The sequence below is a fragment of the Pristiophorus japonicus genome, chromosome 19 (assembly GCF_044704955.1).
Source record: "Pristiophorus japonicus isolate sPriJap1 chromosome 19, sPriJap1.hap1, whole genome shotgun sequence".
NCBI classification, from domain to species: Eukaryota; Metazoa; Chordata; class Chondrichthyes; family Pristiophoridae; genus Pristiophorus; species Pristiophorus japonicus.
Window position 1 is genome coordinate 1,539,834 of NC_091995.1, and position 25,358 is coordinate 1,565,191.

The 25,358-nt window shown below is 50.8% G+C and overlaps 1 protein-coding gene across 1 annotated transcript in view; it reads right to left on the minus strand.

Annotated features, from left to right (window-relative positions):
* Window positions 1-2,045: 2,045 nt before the first annotated feature.
* The window catches only part of LOC139230327 (zinc-binding protein A33-like), a 29,925-nt gene continuing 6,612 nt past the window's right edge, over window positions 2,046-25,358 (minus strand). Inside the window, exons 3-6 of the mRNA XM_070862156.1 lie at window positions 17,134-17,367; window positions 16,346-16,368; window positions 16,134-16,249; window positions 2,046-3,468 (exon numbers count right to left, since the gene is read on the minus strand). Of these exons, the coding sequence (XP_070718257.1) occupies window positions 2,915-3,468; window positions 16,134-16,249; window positions 16,346-16,368; window positions 17,134-17,367 (927 nt within the window). The 3' untranslated portion in view covers window positions 2,046-2,914. The remainder of the gene's footprint in view (window positions 3,469-16,133; window positions 16,250-16,345; window positions 16,369-17,133; window positions 17,368-25,358) is intronic.

Sequence of the window (25,358 nt, forward strand, 5' to 3'; positions counted from 1 at the left end):
ACACAATGGTGTAATTACACACACACACACACACACAGTGCTGGTAATTACACACACACAATGGTGTAATTACACACACACACAGTGCTGGTAATTACACACACACACAATGATGTAATTACACACACACACAATGGTGTAATTACACACACACACACACACACACACACAATGCTGGTAATTACACACACACACACAATGTGTAATTACACACACACACACACTGTGCTGGTAATTACACACACACACAATGCTGTAATTACACACACACACACACAGTGCTGGTAATTACACACACACAATGGTGTAATTACACACACACACACACACACAGTGCTGGTAATTACACACACACACAATGGTGTAATTACACACACACACACAGTGCTGGTAATTACACACACACACAATGGTGTAATTACACACACACACACACACAGTGCTGGTAATTACACACACACACAATGGTGTAATTACACACACACACACAGTGTTGGTAATTACACACACACACACACACACAATGGTGTAATTACACACACACACACGCAGTGCTGGTAATTACACACACACAATGGTGTAATTACACACACACACAGTGCTGGTAATTACACACACACACAATGGTGTAATTACACACACACACAATGGTGTAATTACACACACACACACACACAGTGCTGGTAATTACACACACACACAATGGTGTAATTACACACACACACACACAGTGCTGGTAATTACACACACACACTGTGCTGGTAATTACACATACACAATACTGTAATTGCAGATATAGCCAAGGCCCATTACACAGATGACAAAAAAAAGCAACTTATATTTATATCGCGCTTTTACCAGTAAAACATCCCAAGGTGATTCACAGGGGTGTTATAAGACAAAAAAACTAGACACCAAGCCATACAAGGAGAAATTAGGGCAGGTGACCAAAGCCTTGGTCAAAGAGCTAGGTTTTTGATAGAGAATTCAAACAGGCTGCATTTAGACAGGCTGTGAAAATTCACAGACACCAAGTCAAAGATGCTACGTGAGTGGGAGCATATTGCATTAAGTCATCAATCAACTTGACATTTTAGGACCTTTGGGTAGCGAGCCAATTAAAAGGTTAAAAGACTATTAATTGAGCCAATAAGGTCAAAGAAGGCGAGTTCTTTTCTGTAAATTGATCCAGGTATAAGTACAGTCATGTTGACCATGTGGTCTCAGAAGGACAAAGATCTGGCTTAAAGCCAAGAGCTTCTTACTGCTGCCAAAAATAAAGTGACACTAAAACTACAATCGGAGTTCATATTTCATTGGAAATTAAGAGATCTAACAGTTTTAAGGAGCATCTTAGGCAGACAGTTCTGTCAGCGAGGGAGTTCCAGGATTGTGACCCAGCGACGATGAAGGAACGGCCGATATATTTCCCAGTCAGGATGGTGTGTGACTGGGAGGGGAACGTGGAGGTGGTGGTGTTCCCATGTGCCTGCTGTTCACAGGAGACATCACACAGAGCAGATAATCATCAGCAGAATTTATCATAATACTTATCTGCAAAATACAATCCAGCTGCATTGATACTGGATATCAACCCTTTCACACACTGCACGGAGGGGCCATGCTTGACCTCCAAGAGGGTGAGGAGAGTCTAGAGGTGGAACCAGATTGTCATGACTGCAGCCCTATGAAACAATGCAAGGCATAACTCCAGAGTCATGCCTTGATCACTTCCTATGCAGGTCACATAGTCCGCATGCCAGACACGAGACTCCCAAAGCAAGCGCCCTCCTCAGAACTCCTTCACGTCAAGCGAGCCAAAGGTGGGCAGAGGAAACGTTACAGGGACCACCCTCAAAGCCTCCCTGATAAAGTGCAACATCCCCACCGACACCTGGGAGTCCCTGGCCAAAGACCAGTTCGCCCTAAGTGGAGGAAGTGCATCTGGGAGGGCGCTGAGCACCTCGAGTCTCGTCGCCGAGAGCATGCAGAAACCAAGCGCAGGCAGCGGAAGGAACGTGCGACAAACCAGTCCCACCCTCCCCTTCCCTCAACCACTGTCTGTCCCACCTGTGACAGGGACTGTGGTTCTCGTTCAGTCACCTAAGAACTCATTTTACGAGTGGAAGCAAGTCTTCCTCGATTCCGAGGGACTGCGTATGGTGATGTTAGGGACCTTAAATTACACCCAATTATTATCAGTCGAAATATAGGAGTGTGTTACCAAACTCAGTTTGAAAAGTGCCGAAGGAGCTTCATAAACTTAAGCTGCGGCTTAATGCTTTAAAAAAAAATGATTTGAGGCAGACGGTCCCAATCGTGGCATTGACACATTTGCCGGCTGGGAATGTAATTCACAACCCGCAGGTACCGCTGACTACTGTCAGTCTGGGCCTGGGTAACCATGAGACTTGGTTGGGGGCAGACACTGGGAGGGTCAGTGGCCCACTGGGGTTCAGAGTGGAAGGTCGGGGGGAGAGAGGGGGTCACAGCCATGGCGCGCACCATGATGGTACCATCAAGAGCACCACTCAACACCGAGCCTGCGGCCAACATCTCGCCGTAGGCAACTTGGTCCATACAGCAGTGCCTGGTCTTCAGTCGCCCTGGACCCCCCCCTTGTCACTGGACCAAGACCTTGCTCGGCTAAGCCCGTGTGGTAGCTGGTGTTCAACGGCCACCCCTTGTTAAATGAACTCACGCACAGGCATCTTCCACCCCTCTAACATGACTCATGTTAAGAGTGGAAGCAAGTCTTCCTTGAATCCTTGAGGGATTTCCTACGACGATGAAGATGAGGTTAACCACAGCCTACAGCTGCCCAGATGGGGCAAGTTGGGGATGAAGGACAAAAGGAGGCAGGGGGGGGGAGGGGGGAGGAAACACACACACACACACACACACAAACAGACCCCTATTTCTGCGGGTGCCTTTTAATTGAGCAGATTTTGAGATCCGCACCATTTCTGCCTCCTTCGTTCAAACAGGGGCTGAGATTGAGGTACAGCTTCTCGGTGAAGGTGTGGGTGAAGGTGTGGAGATGGGACATGTTGTCCGCATTGTAAAACGACACCTGTCCGCCCTCGTAGTCCAGGTACACCCCGATCTTCCAGGGCTTCTCACTCGGGGCGAGGTGGGTCGGAGGTCGAGTGTAAGCCTCGTACTGGTCGTTCCTGAGGCCCAGAAGCCAGTATCCCGTCGCCGGTCCTGGTCTGATGATGCCCTTCCTGTTGATGGACCCGTTCACCACGCCGATATCCCACTTGATTTTGTCGGCCACTTTCACCTCCCAGTAGTGCCGGCCCGACGCGAAGGCCTGAGCCCCGAGCACACTGACGCACTGGTCAAACCTCTCCGGGGTGTCCGGCCTCTCGTGCCAGCGGTCACTGTGCCTCACGCTGGTCAGGTCTTCGGACAGGGTGAGTTCAGGGTGAGCCGTGTTCGGGTCCAAGGCCAGGGAGGCTGGAGCTTTTGGGAAACACAGAAATGGAACACAGAAAAAAAAAATTATTGTTTCTGAGAGCGGTTACACAAAAGTAAAATATTACATAGAAACATAGAAAATAGGTGCAGGAGTAGGCCATTCGGCCTTTCGAGCCTACTCCACCATTCAATAAGATCATGGCTGATCATTCACCTCAGTACCCCTTTCCTGCTTTCTCTCCATACCCCTTGATCCCTTTAGCCGTAAGGACCACATCTAACTCCCTCTTGAATATATCTAACGAACTGGCCTCAACAACGTTCTGTGGTATAGAATTCCACAGGTTCACAATTCTCTGAGTGAAGAAGTTTCTCCTCATCTCGGTCCTAAATGGCTTACCCCTTATCCTTAGACTGTGACCCCTGGTTCTGGACTTCCCCAACATCGGGAATATAGAAACTTAGAAACACAGAAAATAGGTGCAGGAGTAGGCCATTCGGCCCTTCGAGTCTGCACCGCCATTCAATATGATCATGGCTGATCATGCAACTTCAGTACCCCACTCCTGCTTTCTCTCCATACCCCTTGATTCCTTTAGCCACAAGGGCCACATTTAACTCCCTTTTGAATATATATCTAGCGAGCTAGCCTCAACAACTTTCTGTGGTAGAGAATTCCACAGGCTCACAGTTCTCTGAGAGAAGAAGTTTCTCCTCATCTCGGTCCTAAATGGCTTACCCCTTCTCCTTGGACTGTGACCCCTGGTTCTAGACTTCCCCAACATCGGGAACATTCTTCCTGCATCAAAACTGTCCAATCCTGTCAGAATTTTATATGTTTCTCTGAGATCCCCTCTCATTCTTCTAAATTCCAGTGAATATAAGCCCAGTCGATCCAATCTTTCTTCATATGTCAGTCCAGCCATCCCGGGAATCAGTCTGGTGAATCTTCGCTGCACTCCCTCAATAGCAAGAACATCCTTCCTCAGATTAGGAGAATAAAACTGAACACAATATTCCAGGTGAGGTACAACTGCAGTAACACCTCCCTGCTCCTATACTCAAAACCCCTCGCTATGAAGGCCAGCATACCATTTGCTTTCTTTACTGCCTGCTGTACCTGCATGCCAACCTTCAATGACTGATGTACTATGACACCCACGAAGGTCAGTGTAAAATATTGATTCTGAATATAACAAGGAACCCATGATGATTAGCTGTGTCCCAACCTCTTGTCGAGCTACAGTACGCGGACGATGCCTGCGTCTGCGCACATACAGAGGCTGAACTCCAAGTCATAGTCAACATCTTCACCGAGGCGTATGAAAGCATTGGCTATACACAAAACATCAGTAAGACAAAGGTTCTCCACCAGCCTTTCCCCGCCGCACAGCACTGCCCCCCAGTCATCAAGATCCACTGCGCGGCCCTGGACAACGTGGACCATTTCCCATACCTCGGGAGCCTCTTAACAAAAGCAGACATTGATGACAAGATTCAACACCGCCTCCAGTGAGCCAGTGCAGCCTTCGGCCACCTGAGGAAAAGAGTGTTCGAAGACCAGGCCCTCAAATCTGCCACCAAAGTCATGGTCTACAGGGCTGTAGTAATATCCGCCCTCCTGTATGGCTCAGAGACGTGGACCATGTACAGTAGACACCTCAAGTCGCTGGGGAAATACCACCAGCGATGTCTCCGCAAGATCCCGCAAATCCCCTGGGAGGACAGACGCACCAACGTTAGCGTCCTCGCCCAGGCCCAACATCCCCAGCATCGAAGCACTGACCACACTCGACCAGCTCCGCTGGGCGGGCCACATTGTCCGCATGCCAGACACGAGACTCCCAAAGCAAGTGCTCTACTCGGAACTCCTTCACGGCAAGCGAGCCCAAGGTGGGCAGAGGAAACGTTACAAGGGACACCCTCAAAGCCTCCCTGATAAAGTGCAACATCCCCACCGACACCTGGGAGTCCCTGGCCAAAGACCAGACTACCCTAAGTGGAGGAAGTGCATCCGGGAGGGTGCTGAGCACCTCGAGTCTCGTCGCTGAGAGCATGTAGAAACCAAGCGCAGGCAGCGGAAGGAGCGTGCGGCAAACCAGTCCCACCCTCCCTTTCCCTCAACGACTATCTGTCCCACCTGTGACAGGGACTGTGGCTCTCGTATTGGACTGTTCAGTCACCTAAGGACTCATTTTTAGAGTGGAAGCAAGCTCCCACAAACAGCAGTGTGACAATGACCAGATTTTGGTTATGTTGATTGAGGGATAAATAATGTCCAGGATATCCCCACTACTCCTCTTCGAAATAGTGCCGTGGGATCTTTTACGTCCACATGAGTGAGCAGACAGGCCCTCGGTTTAACGTCTCGCCTCCGACAGTGCCACACTCCCTCAGCACTGCACTGGGAGTGTGGCACTGTCTAGATTTTTGTGGTCAAGTCCCTGGAGTGGGTCTGGAACCCACGACCTCCTGACTCAGAGTGGCGTGTGCCACCTACTGAGCCACAGCAATTAGTACAACTAACAACTAGTAATTATAACTAACAACTAGTAATTATAACTAACAACTAGTACTTACAAGAAGAACATAAGAAATAGGAGCAGGAGTCGGCCATTCGGCCCCTCGAGCCTGCTCCGCCATTTAATACGATCATGGCTGATCTTCGATCTCAACTCCACTTTTCCTCTCCATCCTCATAACCCCTGATTCTCAATAAAGAATATTGCGATAGATGTCCTGTTTTTCTGCACTTGATTTATCCTATTTTTGTCAGAAAGTAAGTTGTATGTGTTTTTTACTTTTTGTGTTTATTATTACAAGAGGATTTGAGTATAAGAGCAAAGATGTCTTACTGTAATTATATAGGGCCCTGGTGAGACCGCACCTGGAGTATTGTGCACAGTTTTGGTCTCATAGAAACATAGAGAATAGGTGCAGGAGTAGGCCATTCGGCTCTTTGAGCCTGCACCACCATTCAATATGATCATGGCTGATCATGCAACTTCAGTACCCCATTCCTGCCTTCTCTCCATACCCCTTGATCCCTTTAGCCGTAAGGGCCACATCTAACTCCCTTTTGAATATATCTAACGAACTGGCCTCAACAACTCTCTGCGGCAGGGAATTTCACAGGTTCACAATTCTCTGAGTGAAGAAGTTTCTCCTCATCTTGGTCCTAAATGTTTTATCCTTAGACTGTGACCCCTGGTTCTGGACTTCCCCAACATCGGGAACATTCTTCCTGCATCTAACCTGTCCAGTCCCGTAAGAATTTTATATGCTTCTGTGAGATCCCCTCCCAAAGCGAGCGCTCTACTCGGAACTCCTTCACGGCAAACGAGCCAAAGGTGGGCAGAGGAAACGTTACAGGGACACCCTCAAAGCCTCCCTGATAAAGTGCAACATCCCCACCGACACCTGGAAGTCCCTGGTGAGACCGCACCTGGAGTATTGTGTACAGTTTTGGTCTCCTTACCCAAGGAAGGATATACTTGCCATAGAGGGAATGCAACGAAGGTTCACCAGACTGATTCCTGGGATGGGAGGGATTGTCCTATGAGGAGAGATTGAGTAAACTAGGTGTATATTCTCTAGAGTTTAGAAGAATGAGAGAGGATCTCATTGAAACATACAACATTCTTACAGGGCTTGACAGGGTAGATGCAGGGAGGATGCTTCCCCCGGGCTGGGGAGTCTAGAACCAGGGGTCACAGTCTCAGACTCAGGGGTCGGCCATTTAGGACTGAGATGAGAAATTTCTTCAGAGGCTGTTGAAACGTTGGAATGCTGTACCCCTGAGGGCTGTGGAGGCTCAGTCGTTGAGTATATTCAAGACAGGGATCGATAGATTTTTGGATATTAAGGGAATCAAGGGATATGGGGAAAGTGGAGTTGAGGTTGAAGATCAGCCATGATCTCACTGAATGGCGGAGCAGGCTCGAGGGGCCGAACGGCCTACTCCTGCTCCTATTTCTTATACTGGAATGACTTATATAGGCACGTACTTGGTGAACGTTTGTGTGTTGTCTGATAAGCTGGTCAAGTGGCGTTAGTTACTCAAACAGAGCATCTAAGAAACAGACATTGCAAGGAGGAAAGTGATTAATTCTGCTGCGTTTCTGCTGCCCTTCTATTCAGTGCTTCCTTTTAATCTGATTTTCAGTGAATTTAGTGCCACCAAGACTCTGGGCTGGATTTTTGGCCTTGCTCATTTTGGGGCGGGGCGGTAACGTTTGCGCCCGGGAACAGTTTGCGTCTCAGTCAGCAAAATTGGTCGGCTGGGCCCCGAGTGTGGGGCGCTAAGGGAGGCTTTGCACACCTCTCTTAGGGCGCTAGGCCAGCTGAGCATGGGAAGATCCCAAGCCTGAGCGCGCTCTGAGGGAGACCTCGGTGAGAGAAAAAAAAACCTGAAACCCCCCCACTCCCCACCAAAAATCATCATCATAGGCAGGCCCTCGGAATCGAGGAAGACTTGCTTCCACTCCTGAAGTGAGTCCTTTGGTGACTGAACAGTCTGATACGAGAACCACAGTCCCTGTCACAGGTGGGACAGACAGTGGTTGAGGGAAGGGGAGGGTGGGACTGGTTTGCCGCACGCTCCTTCCGCTGCCTGCGCTTGGTTTCTGCATGCTCTCGGCGACGAGACTCGAGATGCTCAGCGCCCTCCCGGATGCACTTCCTCCACTTAGGGCGGACTGGTCTTTGGCCAGGGTTATCCCAGGTGTCGGTGGGGATGTTGCACTTTATCAGGGAGGCTTTGAGGGTGTCCCTTGTAACGTTTCCTCTGCCCACCTTTGGCTCGTTTGCCACGAAGGAGTTCCGAGTAGAGCTGTAGAATTTGCCAATATTTCGCAAAGATTCCTGGTACCTTTCCCCTGCAGAGGAGAAGAATCCCTTTCTGGACTTTTAAAATGGAAGGAAAAACTTCGGAACACAAATGAGTTTTAAAGGGGCAGACAAAGTCTGCAGGGGATAAAAGGGGATGCATTCATGGAGACTCTCCCCAGTGTTTGGACTTTTTGAAAAGAGAATTCAAAATGGACCTAAATTACAGAAGCCTGAGTTCCCCTAAACATCTATGGGAAGGAGCATAGCAATTTTAAGATTCTACAACATTTTGGCTGCGAAAAAGAGTTACCGAATACAGGAGGTGGGGCCAACCTCTGTGAAGCAAGTTCGTGTATTAAGGATCCCAGACTGTCTGGGGGAACTGTGCAACACCAATTCACCCCCTAAGAGATAATGAAATTACCCAATCAAGCACAATGAAAATCATGGGCCCAACTCGATGGTCAGGAAACTGGACAATCCTAAAACAATGCAAAACCGGTAATAGCACATTCTCACACCCTCATCGAGTTACTAGCCCACCAAAAAACACTGACAAAGGAGACATTTGAAAATCAATGGACAGAACAGTTTAAACAAAGCCCAAGAACTGATTTGGCGTAAAAGGTAAGGAAGCCTGTTTTAGTATAATTGAAGGCCTGTTCTGGCAGTTAGGTGTGCTTCTAGAGACACTATTAAGTTAGCAGTCTTGTTGCTAAGTTCTACACCAGCCTCGAAAAATGGGACCCCGAAACATCGGCGAAAGAGAATCTCTAAACTCAGAAGGACAGCACCACGACAGATAACAGGCTGTCAAATCGACTATCGGAAAGTTGCGGGCCATCGCGACCAAACAAACAGTCAACCGGAACCAACCCGACAAAACCGAAGAAAAACCGAAGATTTTCCACTCTACAAGCTGGTCCTACGCTACCAAGGGGTACAGACTACAGAACGTGGACAACTAAGGCGAACCCCGAAGTTGGAACTGTCTAAAGGGGATTGGTGAGCATGGCCCCTGAAACCTCAGAACTATAACTTAGTTAGTTAGGGGAATTGGGAGTGGGGAGGCTGGGATAACTTGTGTAAATGTATCTACATTCTCCTCTTTACCCCATTTAGAGTTTAAGCTGTATTCTTTTCCCCACAGGCTGTAATCTGACACTTTATTCAATGTGTTGTACCCCTCAGTGTGTATTGGTCTGTGTGTGTTATTAAAGGTGTGCCTTTTACTTCTTTTTAAACACAATAAAGCCATACCTGCTTCCTACCTTGAAACCGATTGTCTGTCCAAGTCTGTCACAGTCCCTTCATAATCCCAGTGTCTAGAACCAAGGGTGTGGGAGCGATTCGGAACCGCTCATATAAGGTCAGAAGGGAAAGCTGACCCCCTGAAAATAACCCCTTACAGAGCGCTTGCTTTAGGAGTCTCGTGTCGGGACATGTGGACAATGTGGCCCGCCCAGCGGAGCTGATCGAGTGTGGTCAGTGCTTCGATGCTGGGGATGTTGGGCCTGGTCGAGGACGCTAACGTTGATGCGTCTGTCCTCCCAGGGGATTTGTCGGATCTTGCGGAGACATCGTTGGCGATGTCATTCCCAATAAATACCCTACGCCAGCACAACATAAATTGCAACAGAAAACAATCACACTTCCCTGAGGCCCGGCATCACTTAACTCACTGCGACCACTACAGGCCTTCCCACCGGGGGGGCGCTGCGGGGCGCTATGGATCGGGCGGGAGGCAAAGGTCAAGCTGGTGTCGCGACCAGGGGCGTTGCACGCCGACTCGCCTCTCCCGGGCGGTAATGCCCTGCCGAATCCGGCCCTGAAAACCCCAGCGGGGCGCTGGAAACTGGCCGCCCGCCCGGAAGAGTTCACTGTCAACATTGACGCCCCTCCGGGGCGAAAACAAGAGACAACAACAAGTGGAAAATCGAGTCCCAGGTTAGTAAAGAGTGGAATACTTTCCAATCACAGACCCCGGCATGTCAGCACCAAGTGCGTGTCGGTCAGATGTGGCACTGCTTCGCTAGTAAGTGGCTTGGCATTGTCCCGCTCATTCCTGCTCATCCCCAGCAGAGAGAGGGGGGAGAACACTTATCCCTTCGGCCTCGACTGGATTAGAAACTATGCCCCAGAACTGAAAGGAAAAGATGCCAACCTACTGTGCCGTCCAGTGCAACATTACCCAGGAGCGAAGGGGTCGTGACCCAGGAGTGAAGGGGTCAGAGCCCAGGAGCGAAGGGGTCGTGACCCAGGAGTGAAGGGGTCAGAGCCCAGGAGCGAAGGGGTCGGGGCCCAGGAGCGAAGGGGTCAGAGTCCAGGAGTGAAGGGGTCAGGGCCCAGGAGTGAAGGGGTCAGGGCCCAGGAGTGAAGGGGTCAGGGCCCAGGAGTGAAGGGGTCAGGGCCCAGGAGTGAAGGGGTCAGGGCCCAGGAGTGAAGGGGTCAGGGCCCAGGAGTGAAGGGGTCAGGGCCCAGGAGTGAAGGGGTCATGGCCCAGGAGCGAAGGGGTCGTGACCCAGGAGTGAAGGGGTCGGGGCCCAGGAGCGAAGGGGTCGGGGCCCAGGAGTGAAGGGGTCAGAGCCCAGGAGTGAAGGGGTCGGAGCCCAGGAGCGAAGGGGTCGGGGCCCAGGAGTGAAGGGGTCATGGCCCAGGAGCGAAGGGGTCATGGCCCAGGAGTGAAGGGGTCAGAGCCCAGGAGTGAAGGGGTCAGGGCCCAGGAGTGAAGGGGTCATGGCCCAGGAGCGAAGGGGTCATGGCCCAGGAGTGAAGGGGTCAGAGCCCAGGAGTGAAGGGGTCGGGTACCAGGAGCGAAGGGGTCGTGGCCCAGGAGTGAAGGGGTCAGGGCCCAGGAGTGAAGGGGTCGTGGCCCAGGAGTGAAAGGGTCATGGCCCAGGAGCGAAGGGGTCATGGCCCAGGAGTGAAGGGGTCATGGCCCAGGAGTGAAGGGGTCGTGGCCCAGGAGTGAAAGGGTCGTGGCCCAGGAGTGAAGGGGTCGGGGCCCAGGAGTGAAGGGGTCGAGGCCCAGGAGTGAAAGGGTCGTGGCCCAGGAGTGAAGGGGTCGGGGCCCAGGAGTGAAAGGGTCGTGGCCCAGGAGTGAAGGGGTCGGGGCCCAGGAGTGAAGGGGTCGAGGCCCAGGAGCGAAGGGGTCGGGGCCCAGGAGTGAAGGGTTCGGGGCCCAGGAGTGAAGGGGTCGGGGCCCAGGAGCGAAGGGGTCGTGACCCAGGAGTGAAGGGGTCGGGGCCCAGGAGCGAAGGGGTCGTGACCCAGGAGCGAAGGGGTCGTGACCCAGGAGAGAAGGGGTCGAGGCCCAGGAGAGAAGGGGTCGAGGCCCAGGAGCGAAGGGGTCGAGGCCCAGGAGCGAAGGGGTCGAGGCCCAGGAGCGAAGGGGTCGGGGCCCAGGAGCGAAGGGGTCAGAGCCCAGGAGTGAAGGGGTCGTGACCCAGGAGCGAAGGGGTCGGGGCCCAGGAGCGAAGGGGTCGTGACCCAGGAGTGAAGGGGTCGTGACCCAGGAGAGAAGGGGTCGAGGCCCAGGAGTGAAGGGGTCGTGACCCAGGAGAGAAGGGGTCGAGGCCCAGGAGAGAAGGGGTCGAGGCCCAGGAGTGAAGGGGTCGTGACCCAGGAGAGAAGGGGTCGAGGCCCAGGAGAGAAGGGGTCGAGGCCCAGGAGAGAAGGGGTCGGGGCCCAGGAGCGAAGGGGTCAGGGCCCAGGAGCGAAGGGGTCAGAGCCCAGGAGTGAAGGGGTCGAGGCCCAGGAGTGAAGGGGTCGTGGCCCAGGAGCGAAGGGGTCGTGGCCCAGGAGCGAAGGGGTCGAGGCCCAGGAGCGAAGGGGTCGTGGCCCAGGAGCGAAGGGGTCGTGGCCCAGGAGCGAAGGGGTCGAGGCCCAGGAGCGAAGGGGTCGGGGCCCAGGAGCGAAGGGGTCGGGGCCCAGGAGCGAAGGGGTCAGGGCCCAGGAGTGAAGGGGTCGGGGCCCAGGAGTGAAGGGGTCAGGGCCCAGGAGTGAAGGGGTCGGGGCCCAGGAGTGAAGGGGTCAGGGCCCAGGAGCGAAGGGGTCGGGGCCCAGGAGCGAAGGGGTCGAGGCCCAGGAGCGAAGGGGTCGGGGCCCAGGAGCGAAGGGGTCGGGGCCCAGGAGCGAAGGGGTCAGGGCCCAGGAGTGAAGGGGTCGGGGCCCAGGAGTGAAGGGGTCAGGGCCCAGGAGTGAAGGGGTCGGGGCCCAGGAGCGAAGGGGTCGAGGCCCAGGAGTGAAGGGGTCGAGGCCCAGGAGCGAAGGGGTCGAGGCCCAGGAGTGAAGGGGTCGAGGCCCAGGAGCGAAGGGGTCGTGGCCCAGGAGTGAAAGGGTCGAGGCCCAGGAGTGAAAGGGTCAGGGCCCAGGAGTGAAGGGGTCGAGGCCCAGGAGTGAAGGGGTCGAGGCCCAGGAGCGAAGGGGTCGGGGCCCAGGAGCGAAGGGGTCGGGGCCCAGGAGCGAAGGGGTCGTGGCCCAGGAGTGAAGGGGTCGAGGCCCAGGTGCGAAGGGGTCGTGGCCCAGGAGTGAAGGGGTCGAGGCCCAGGTGCGAAGGGGTCGTGGCCCAGGAGTGAAGGGGTCATGACACAGGAGAGGTGCAGCATATAACAACAGTGGGGTCGTGGTCCAGGGATGGTGCAGCAGAGCAGGTCTCCAGTCGTTTGGTTAACCCTTACCACTGGACCAAGACCTCGCTCTGTCAAGCCCCGGGTGGTGGCTGGTGTGCAACGGTCACCACACGTTAAATAAATCCACCCACAGGCATCTTCCACCCTTCAGGATGCAGCTTATTGAAACACCTGTGAACTCATCTTTTTTTGGTGTTGAAGTGGGTCATCGACATGAGGGACTGCCTCATACTATCCCAGTGCAACAACGTTATATACCGCAATTCTCCTTTCTTGCTGAATTCAGTGCAAGCCACAGTGAAGATGTATCTCGCAGTATAACTCTGGTCTGGTGGCTGTACAATGCACTACATAGATACCAATTTTACTCTGAGAGCGGAGGTGGGTTCCCACACCTTCTGGCTTCTGGCTCCAATGACATTGTTAACCTGACTCCTGGAGTACGCTGGAGCATTTGCTTCGAGATGTACCTGAAGCCATGCTCTGTGGGCAAGAGATCACTGCAATAATGGCTTGGTTTATAAAAATAAAACCCACCTGACCATGAGCCGGTAGGAACAGCCAAAGAACATTAGAGTGAGTATTCAGGAGTCTTTTCCAAATTGTAAAACAACAGCCACTCATCATGTGCACGGAATTGTTGTCGAACAGCCATCATATTTTGGTCGTAAAACTGTAATAGCTCTCAGGATTGGCGTAGGTTGAACACTTTCCATTCATGTCAATGCTTTGAGTTCGCTAAAGTGTCAGACTGCTTGTCCGACATTCAGTACGGGATGAGCAGAAATTTTCTCCAATTGAATATTGGGAAAACCGAAGCCATTGTTATCGGTCCCCGCCACAAACTGCGTTCCCTAACCTCCGACTCCATCCCTCTCCCCAACTCCTGTCCGAGGCTGAACCAGACTGTTCACAACCTCGCTGTCATATCTGACCCTGAAATTAGCATTTGACCACATATCTGCGGCATAACTAAAACCGCCTATTTCCACCTCCGTAACATCGCCCGTCTCCGCCCCTTGCCTCAGCTCATCCGCTGCTGAAACCCTCATCCACGCCTTTGTTACCTCTAGACTTGTCTATTCCAACGCACTCCTGGCTGGCCTCCCACATTCTACCCGACGTAAACTAGAGGTGATCCAAAACTCGGCAGCCCGTGTCCTAACACGCACCAAGTCCCGCTCACCCATCACCCTCTGTGCTCGCTGACCTACATTGGCTCCCGGTTACACAACACCTCAATTTCAAAACTCTCATCCTGGTTTACAAATCCCTCCATGGCCCTCGCCCCTCCCTATCTCTGTAACCTCCTCCAGCCCCACAACCCCCCGAGATGTCTGCACTCCTCTAATTCTGCCCTCCTGACCATCCCTGATAATAATCGCTCCACCATCGGTGGCCGTGCCTTCAGCTACCTGGGCCCCAAGCTCTGGAACACCCTCCCTAAACCTCTCCGCCTCTCCACCTCACTTTCCTCCTTCAAGATGCTCCTTAAACCCTCCCTCTACGTGGAGCGGGCGGGTAAGTGGAGCTGAGTCCACGGCCAGATCAGCCATGATCTTGTTGAATGGTGGAGCAGGCTCGAGGGGCTAGATGGCCTACTCCTGTTCCTAATTCTTATGTTCTTATGTTCTCTTTGACCAAGATTATCTGCCGTAATTTCTTCTTATGTGGCTCGGTGTCAAATTTTTGTCTTATAAAACTGCTGTTGGATATGTTACCCGATGTTAAAGGCGCTATATAAATACAAGTTGTTGTTGTTTTTGAACACAATAAAGAATTTCCAAGTTCAAGCGAAAATATGCAAGAGAGTGTAACTACTGGGTGAGAGATTCACATTTATATAGCATTCTTAACATCATGAAAATTCCCAGACATTTCACAGGAGCGTTATCAGACAAAATTTATCACCCAGCCAAAGGAGGCATTAGGAGAGATGAGCAAACATTTGGTCAAAGAGGTCAATTTAAGTAGAATCATAAAGGCAGAGAGAAAGAGGTGCAGAGGCAAAGCAGTTTGGGGAGGGATTACCAGGCCTTAGGGCCAAGACAGTTGAAGGCACGGCCACCAACAGCAAGGCAAAGGGGGTGGGTGATGCACAAGAGGCCAGAACTGGAGTAAAATTGGAGTGCAGAGATATCAGAGATAGGGAGGGTTGTAGGGCTGGAGGTTACAGACTTAGGGAGGGATGTAGGGGCTGGAGGAGGTTACAGAGATAGGGAGGGGTGTAGGGGCTGGAGGAGGTTACGGAGATAGGGTGGGGTGTAGGGGCTGGAGGAGGTTACAGAGATAGGGAGGGGTGTAGGGGCTGGAGGAGGTTACAGAGATAGGGAGGGTTGTAGGGGCTGGAGGAGGTTACAGAGATAGGGAGGGGTGCAGGGGCTGGAGGAGATTACAGAGATAGGGAGGGGTATCGGGGCTGGAGGAGGTTACAGAGATAGGGAGGGGTGTAGGGCTGGAGGAGGTTACAGAGATAGGGAGGGGTGTAGGGCTGGATGAGGTTACAGAGATAGGGAGGGGTGTAGGGCTTGAGGAGGTTACAGAGAAAGGGAGGGTTGTAGGGGCTGGAGGAGGTTACAGAGATAGGGAGGGTTGTAGGGGCTGGAGGAGGTTACAGATAGGAAGGGGTTTGGGGCTGGAGGAGGTTACAGAGATAGGGAGGGGTGTAGAGGCTGGAGGAGGTTACAGAGATAGGGAGGGGTGTAGGGCTGGATGAGGTTACAGAGATAGGGAGGGGTGTAGAGGCTGGAGGAGGTTACAGAGATAGGGAGGGGTGTAGGGGCTGGAGGAGGTTACAGAGATAGGGAGGGGTGTAGGGGCTGGAGGAGGTTACGGAGATAGGGAGGGATGTAGGGGCTGGAGGAGGGTACAGAGATAGGGAGGGGTGTAGGGGCTGGAGGAGGTTACGGAGATAGGGAGGGGTGTAGGGGCTGGAGGAGGTTACGGAGATAGTGAGGGGTGTAGGGGCTGGAGGAGGCTACGGAGATAGGGAGGGGCGAGGCCATGGAGGGATTTGAACACAAGAATTAGAATTTGTAAATGGAGTGGTTGGCAATGTCGGTCAGCGAGCTCCTGGCTGATGGGCAAACAGGACTTGGGGTGAGTTAGGACATGGGCAGCCGATAGATAGATCCCGAGGCAGGTTCCATTGTCAATGTGGTTTAAAGTTATAATGGCATAAGTTGATAATGTGACAAGACATGAAATGCATGCAGACATAAGATTTTCGTTATGGGTAATATTGCTTACCTGGACTAATTTGATATATCATCTCTTTCCACACTTTATACTGTAACGGTCCTTTGAAATCTCCCAGAGGTAGATGTCCATGTACCAAATCCAGCGATTTATACTCTTGCATTTTTCTGTAATGCCAAAATACAGATTTAAAAAGAGATCGAAAACTATGCCAGGCGACTTCAGTGATACCAGACAAGCTTATTGTAAAGTGGAAGTCATACCTGCTCACCTCACTGCTTTCCTCCTAGAAAAGAAACACAGTCAGGGTCAGTCTTGAAATGACAGCTAGACTCAGAAGTACAAGATCCAATTGTAAAGGCAAAAGGTTTGCGGATTAAACTGCCCTGGTCTGGGTGAATGCAGGTCTATGGAGATAAGGGGGATGGAGTATAAAAGCAGGGAAGTCCTGCTACAACTGCACAGGGTATTGTTGAGACCACACCTGGAGTACTGCGTACAGTTTTAGTCTCCTTATTTAAGGAGGGATATCGTTGCTTTGGAGGCAGTTCACGAGGTTGATTCCTGAGATGAAGGGGTTGACTTATGAAGAAGGGTTGAGCAGGTTGGGCCTATACTCATTGGAGTTTAGAAGAATGAGAGGTGATCTTATTGAAGCGTGTAAGATTCTGAGGGCGGCTCTACAGGGTAGATGCAGAGAGGATGTTTCCCCTCGTGGGGGAATCTAGAACTAGGGGGCATAGTTTAAGAATAAGGGGTGGCCCATTTAAAACTGAGATGAGGAGGAAACTGAGAGCATCGTAAATCTGTGGAATTTCTGCCCCAGAGAGCTGTGGAGGCTGGGTCATTGAATATATTTAAGGCGGAGATAGACAGACTTTTGAGCAATAAGGGAGTGAAGGGTTATGGGGAGCGGGCGGGGAAGTGGAGCTGAGTCCATGATCAGATCGGCCATGATCTTATTGAATGGCGGGGCAGGCTCGAGGGGCCGTATGGCCTACTCCTGCTCCTATTTCTTATGTTCTTACAAACTAATATCTCGGAGCCTTACCTTCAGAAAAGTGAGTGGGTCCTTTTCGTCGAGTCGTCTTTGCAATTGCAACATTTCGAGCTTTATGGAGTCCAGATCACATTGAACTTGCTGAAGGTTCTTATGTATTGTCTGTAAAATGTTCTCTTCTCTCTCTTTCAAATCGTGGATTAAATTGTTCTCTTTATCATTGAGAATCAGTCGCAGTTGTGTAAACTCCGACATAATGTGGCTCAGGAGACTACTTGACTGATCCTGCAAATATCATTTTTATAGGAGTTAAAATACTGGAAACACACAGCAGGGAAGGTCAGTGCCTGAAAGCAACCATGACTTGAGATCTTTGGGATTCCTACATTGGGTCAGGAGGGGGACAGGACTTACCTGTGGAAGTGTCGATGTACAGAGGGACCTGGGTGTCCTTGTACACCAGTCATTGAAAGCAAACCTGCAGGTGCAGCAAGCAGTTAGGGGCAAATGGTATGTTGGCCTTCATTGCAAGAGGGTTTGAGTACAGGAGCAAGGATGTCTCACTACAGTTATACAGGGCCTGGGTGAGACCACACCTGGAGTATTGTGTGCAGTTTTGGTCTCCTTACCTAAGAAAGGATACACTTGTCACAGAGGGAGTGCAGCGAAGGTTCACCAGACTGATTCCTGGGACGGCAGGACTGTCGTATGAGGAGATGTTGGGTTGACTGGGCCTGTATTCATTAGAGTTTAGGAGAATGAGAGGGGATCTCATTGAAAGGTATAAAATTCTGACGGGGTTGGACAGACTGGATGCGGGGAGGATGTTTCCCCGGGGCTGGGAAGTCTAGAACAAGGGGTCACAGTCTCAGGATACGGGGTAGGAAATTTAGGACCGAGATGAGGAGAAATGTTCTCACTCAGAGGATGGTGAACCTGTGGAATTCTCTACCACAGAAGGCTGTGGAGGCCAAGTCACTGAATATATTTAAGAGGGAGATAGATAGATTTCTAGACACAAAAAGCATCAAGGGGTATGGGGAGAAAGCGGGAATATGGTGTTGAGATAGAGGATCAGCCATGATCATATTGAATGGTGGTGCAGGCTCGAAGGGCCGAATGGCCGACTACTGCTCCTATTTTCTATGTTTCTATGATACTGATAAGAAGCAACAGAGAGGACACACAAGATGCTACATTCAAAGAGAGGTATGCATTAGGCTTTTGAAATCAGCTGCTTTTTATCAGCGCTGGGACCCTAACTATTTACAATCTATATTAACAACTTGGAAGAAGGGACTGAGTGTAACGTAGCTAAGTTTGCTGACAATACAAAGATGGGAGGAAAAGCAATGTGTAAGGAGGAGACAAAAAATCTGCAAAAGGACATAGGCAGGCTAAGTGAGTGGGCAAAAAGTTGGCCGATAGAGTATAATGTTGGAAAGTGTGAGGTCATGTACTTTGGCAGAAAAAAATCTATGGTAGGAGCAGGAGTAGGCCATACGGCCCCTCGAGCCTGCTCTACCATTCAATACAATCATGGCTGATCTGATCATGGACTCAGCTCCACTTCCCTGCCCGCTCCCCATAACCCCTTATTCCCTTATCAGTTAAGAAACTGTCTATCTCTGTCTGAAATTTATTCAATGTCCCAGCTTTCACAGCTCTCTGAGGCAGCGAATTCCACAGATTTACAACCCTCTGAGAGAAGAAATTCCTCCTCTTCTCAGTTTTAAATGGACGGCCCCTTATTCTAAGATTATGTCCCCCTAGTTCTAGTCTTCCCCATCAGTGGAAACATCCTCTCTGCATCCACCTTGTCAAGCCCCCTCATAATCTTATTCGTTTCGATAAGATCACCTCTCATTCTTCTGAATTCCAATGAGTAGAGGCCCAACCTCCTCAACCTTTCCTCATAAGTCAACCCCCTCATCTCTGGAATCAACTTAGTGAACCTTCTCTGAACTGCCTCCAAAGCAAGTATATCCTTTCGTAAATATTGCCATCGATGCATTACGTGCGCGCAATATAATCCAGGCAGGCTCATTAAAATTAAAATGGGACACCAGCCCCTTCCACGGGGGCCATGGGAACATTTACAAATTGATTTCACAGGTCCTTTGCCCCCATCCCATGGACAAAGATATTGCCTAATGATTATAGATCAATTTACCCGGTGGGTGGAAGATTTCCCCACACGTGATTGCACTGCCTCAACAGTGGCGAGGATATTGACTGAGCAGGTGATTCCCCGATGGGGAGTGCCTCAACAGTGGCAAGGATATTGACCGAGCAGGTGATTCCCCGATGGGGAGTGCCTCAACAGTGGCAAGGATATTGACCAAGCAGGTGATTCCCCGATGGGGAGTGCCTCAACAGTGGCAAGGATATTGACTGAGCAGGTGATTCCCCGATGGGGAGTGCCTCAACAGTGGCAAGGATATTGACCGAGCAGGTGATTCCCCGATGGGGAGTGCCTCAACAGTGGCAAGGATATTGACCAAGCAGGTGATTCCCCGATGGGGAGTGCCTCTTCAGATAGATTCCGACCAAGGCACCCACTTCACTGGGAAGATTGTAAAAACAGTATGCCAGCTGATGGGCATAAAACAAAAATTCCACACCCTCTACCACCCGCAGAGTTCTGGGATGGTAGAGCACATGAACCGTACCCTTAAGAACGCCCTGGCAAAGGCCATGCAAACATCAGGAAGAACGTGGACAGAAGTATGACCTATTATATTAATGAAGTTAAGAGCCACGGTAAACTGGACAACCGGATTAACCCCTTATGAACTAATGACAGGAAGGGCGATGCAATTACCAGACAGCATCATAACAGGTGGGGCCGACGTAAGCCCATTAAAAGACAAAATTAAACGGTATGTTTTGGAACTAAGCACTCAACTCAAAGGGATGCGTAAATTAGTAAGAGACAATCAGGAAGAGAGGGACACTCAGAAAGAGCTTGAAAGGCTCCCTGACGTCCCGATGACCTATTATATTAATGAAGTTAAGAGCCACGGTAAACTGGACAACCGGATTAACCCCTTATGAACTAATGACAGGAAGGGCGATGCAATTACCAGACATTACCTGAAAAACCAGGGTTTGCACCAAAATGGAATGGCCCATATGTAGGACTAGAAGATAACTTGTTTTTCAAGACCCATATGCGTTTACACGGCAATCGAACCGTGTGTTACCCACCAGCCCAATCAGTAGAGGCCCTGTTCGTGGCCACCCCTGGGTGGACCCCCTGTGACTTATATACAGCGGATACCTCGGATGCACTCTAGGGACAAACGGGTGAATATAGAAGGGGTATACAGGGAAGATGCGTGGAATTAATAAATCCCACAGATCCTGTGTGCAGGGGGTCCTGGGGAAAGGACGAAACAGTATGCTCAGACAATGCAAGCTACCCGCTTTGCTCTCGGGGCAAGGATGGGGGTGTGCATATGCCCTGGTCCCCGAGAACGCCACCTGTATGCAGACGCAGTGTGCCCGTCAGCACTGTCGAGTGTATAGAGGCCAGTTTACTTGCACCTGTAACGAGCAAAGATGCCTGAACGTGACCGCAGGGAGGCAAGTTATCTGCGGTCAGTGCAACGGAACTCATGTCAGCTCAGAAACATGGGCATACCCGTTTGATGCTTACCAATTGGTAGGATCGGGCTCAAAGACAAAGCAGATAAATTTGAGCCACAAGAGAAGAAATTAAGGCAGAGAGGGAGGTTTTAAGGAGCGTCTTGAAGGAGGAAAGTGAGGTGGAGAGGTTTAGGGAGGGAGATCCAGAGCTTGGGGCCCAGGCAGCTGAAGGCACGGCCACCGATGGTGGAGCGATTATAATCAGGGACGGTCAACAGGGCAGAATTTGAGGAGCACAGACATCCTGTGGAGTTGTGAGGCTGAAAAAGATTACAGAGATAGGGAGGGGCGAGGGCCATGGAGGGATCTGTCAACAACGATGAGAATTTTGAAATCGAGGCGTTGTTTAACCGGGAGACAAAGTAGGTCAGAAAGCACAGGGGGTGATCGTGATGGTACGAGTTAGGACACGGGCTGCCAAGTTTTGGATGACCTCAAGTTTACATAGGGTAGAATGTGGGAAACCAGCCAGGAGTGAGTTGAAGAAGTCAAGTCCAGAGGTCATCATCATCGTAGGCAGTCCCTCGGAATCGAGGAAGACTTGCTTCCACTCTTAACATGAGTCCTTAGGTGACTGAACAGTCCAATATGAGAACCACAGACCCTGTCACAGGTGGGACAGACAGTGGTTGAGGGAAGGGGAGGGTGGGACTGGTTTGCCGCACGCTCCTTCCGCTGCCTGCGCTTGCTTTCTGCATGCTCTCGGCGACGATAATCAAGGAGCTCAGCGCCCTCCCGGATGCACTTCCTCCACTTAGGGCGGTCTTTGGCCTGGGACTCCCAGGTGTCAGTGGGGATGTTGCACTTTATCAGGGAGGCTTTGAGGGTGTCCCTTGTAACGTTTCCTCTGCCCACCTTTGGCTCGTTTGCCGTGGACGAGTTCTGAGTAGAGCGCTTGCTTTGGGAGTCTCGTGTCTGGCATGTGGACAATGTGGCCTGCCCAACGGAGCTGATCGAGTGTGGTCAGTGCTTCGATGCTGGGGATGTTGGGCCTGGTCGAGGACACTAATGTTGGTGCGTCTGTCCTCCCAGGGGATTTGCAGGGTCTTGCGGAGACATCGTTGGTGGTATATTTCTCCAGCGACTTGAGGTGTCTACTGTACATGGTCCATGTCTCTGAGCCACACAGGAGGGCGGGTATTACTACAGCCCTGTAGACCATGAGCTCGGTGGCAGATTTGAGGGCCTGGTCTTCAAACACTCTTTTCCTCAGGCAGCCGAAGGCTGCACTGGCGCACTGGAGGCGGTGTTGGATCTTATCATCAATGTCTGCTCTTGTTGATAAGAGGCTCCGGAGCTAGGGGAAGTGATCCATGTTGTCCAGGGCCGTGCTATGGATCTTGATGACTGGGGAGCAGTGCTGTGCGGTGTGGACAGGCTGGTGGAGGATCTTTGTCTTACTAATGTTTAGCGTAAAGCCCATGCTTTCATACGCCTCGGTAAATACATCGACTATGTCCTGGAGTTCAGCCTCTGTGTGTGCACAGACACAGGCGTCATCCGCATACTGTAGCTTGATGACAGAGGTTGGGGTGATCTTGGACCTGGCCTGGAGGCGGCGAAGGTTGAACAGCTTCCCACTGGTTCTGTAGTTCAGTTCCACTCCAGCGGGGAGCTTAAGGAAAGCTAACTTTGACGGCATGAGGCGTGAATTGGCTAAAATAGACTGGCAAATGATACTTAAAGGGTTGACAGTGGATAGGCAATGGCTAACATTTAAAGATCACACCGATGAACTTCAACAAGTGTACATCTGTGTCTGGAGTAAAAATAAAACGGGGAAGGTGGCTCAACTGTGGCTAACAAGGGAAATTAAGGATAGTGTTAGATCCAAGGAAGAGGCATATAAATTGGCCAGAAAAAGCAGCAAACCTGAGGACTGGGAGAAATTTAGAATTCAGCAGAGGAGGACAAAGGGTTTAATTAGGAGAGGGGAAATAGAGTAAGAGAGGAAGTTTGCCGGGATCATAAAAACCAACAGCAAAAGCTTCTATAGATATGTGAAGAGAAAAAGATTAGTGAAGACAAACGTGGGTCCCTTGCAGTCGGACTCAGGTGAAATTATAATGGGGAACAAAGAAATGGCAGACCTATTGAACAAATACTTTGTTCTGACTTCACGAAGGAAGACACAAATAACCTTCCGGAGGTACTAGGGGGCCGAGGGTCTCGTGAGAAGGAGGAACTGAAGGATATCCTTATTAGGCGGGAAATTGATGGGATTGAAGGCTGATAAATCCCCGGCCTGATTGTCTGCATCCCAGAGTACTTAGGGAAGTGGCCCTAGAAATAGTGGATGCATTGGTGATCATTTTCCAACAGTCTTATCGACTCTATAGAGCAGTTCCTATGGACTGGAGGGTAGCTAATGTAACACCACTTTTTAAAAAAGGAGGGAGAGAGAAAACGGGTAATTATAGACCGGTTAGCCTGACATCAGTAGTGGGGAAAATGTTGGAAACAATTATTAAGGATGAAATAGCAGCGCATTTGCAGAGCAGTGACAGGATTGGTCCAAGTCAGCATGGATTTATGAAGGGGAAATCATGCTTGACAAATCTTCTGAATTTTTTGAGGATGTAACTAGTAGTGTGGATAAGGGAGAACCAGTGGATGTGGTGTATTTGGACTTTCAAAAGGCCTTTGACAAGGTCCCACATAAGAGATTGGTGTGCAAAATCAAAGTAGATGGGATTGGGTGTAATGTACTGGTATGGAGAGAGAATTGGTTGGCAGACAGGAAGCAGAGAGTCGGGATAAATGGGTCCTTTTCGGAATGGCAGGCAGTGACTAGTGGGGTGCCGCAGGGCTCAGTGCTGGGACCCCAGCTATTTACAATATACATTAATGATGTAGATGAAGGAATTGAGTGTAATATCTCCAAGTTTGCAGATGACACTAAACTGGGTGGTGGTGTGAGCTGCGAGGAGGATGCTAAGAGGCTGCAGGGTGACTTGCACAGGTTAGGTGAGTGGGCAAATGCATGGCAGATGCAGTATAATGTGGATAAATGTGAGGTTATCCACTTTGGTGGCAAAAACATGGAGGCAGAATATTATCTGAATGGCAGCAGATTAGGAAAAGGGGAGGTGCAACGAGACCTGGGTGTCATGGTACATCAGTCATTGAAAGTTGTCATGCAGGTACAGCAGGCGGTGAAGAAGGCAAATAGCTTGTTGGCCTTCATGGCGAGAGGATTTGAGTATAGGAGCAGGGAGGTCTTACTGCAATTGTACAGAGCCTTGGTGAGGCCCCACCTGGAATATTGTGTTCAGTTTTGGTCTCATAATCTGAGGAAGGATGTTCTTGCTATAGAGGGAGTGCAGCGAAGGTTCACCAGACTGATTCCAGGGATGGCTGGACTGACAAATGAGGAGAGACTGTAGATCAACTGGGCATTTATACACTGGAGTTTAGAAGGATGAGAGGGGATCTCACAGAAACGTATAAGATTCTGACGGGACGGGACAGGTTAGATGCGGGAAGAATGTTCCCGATGTTGAGGAAGTCCAGAACCAGGAGTCACAGTCTAAGGATAAGGGCTAGGCCATTTAGGACTGCGATGAGGAGAAACTTCTTCACTCAGAGAATTATGAACCTGTGGAATTCTCTACCGTAGAGAGTTGTTGATGCCAGTTCATTGGATATATTCAAGAGGAAGTTAGATATGGCCCTTATGGCTAAAGGGATCAAGGGGTAGGGAGAGAAAGCAGGAAAGGGGTACTGAGGGAATGATCAGCCATGATCATATTGAATGGCGGTGCAGGCTCCAAGGGCCGAATGGCCTACTCCTGCACCTATTTTCTATGTTTCTATGTTTCTCTGTAACTGTGAGGTGGAGCATGGCAGCGAGGAAGATTGAGAAGAGAAAGATTACAGCCAGCGCCTCACAGCTAACCTGGCGTGCCTTGATGACCCCGAGACGCAGAATGCCTACAACGCTTGGTCTGCCCTCCAGGCCTCCATAACCAGTGCCTGCAAGGAAATGCTCGGTCACTCAACCAGGAACACCAGGACTGGTTTGATGAGAATGATCAGGAGATTCAAGAACTAATAGACTGCAAACACAGGGCATTTCTGATCCTTAAACAGTCCAGAGGTAACAAAGGCATGGATGAGGGTTTCAGCCGCAGAAAACTGAGGCAGAGCGGAGGTGGGCAATGTTACGGAGGTGGAAAAAGGTGGTTTTAGTTATGCCGTGGGTATGTGATCGGAAACTCATTTCAGGGTCAAATATGACACCTAGGTTGCGAACAGTCTGGTTCACCCTCAGACAGATGCTCGGGAGAGGGATGGAGTCAGTGGTTAGGGAACGCAGTTTGTGGCGGGGATCAAAGATAATGGCTTCGGTCTTCCCAATATTTAATTGGAGAACATTTCTCCTCATCCAGTACTGGATGTCGGACAAGCAATCGGACAATTTAGATACCAAGCAGGGGTCGAGAGAAGTGGTGGAGAGGTAGAGCTGGGTGTCATCAGCGTAGATGTGGAAACTGACCCTGTGTTTTCGGATGATATCGCCAAGGGGCAGCATGTAGATGAGAAATAAGAGGGGGCCAAGGATAGATCCTTGGCGGGCACCAGAGGTAACGGTGCAGAAGTGGGAAGAGAAGATATTGCAAAAG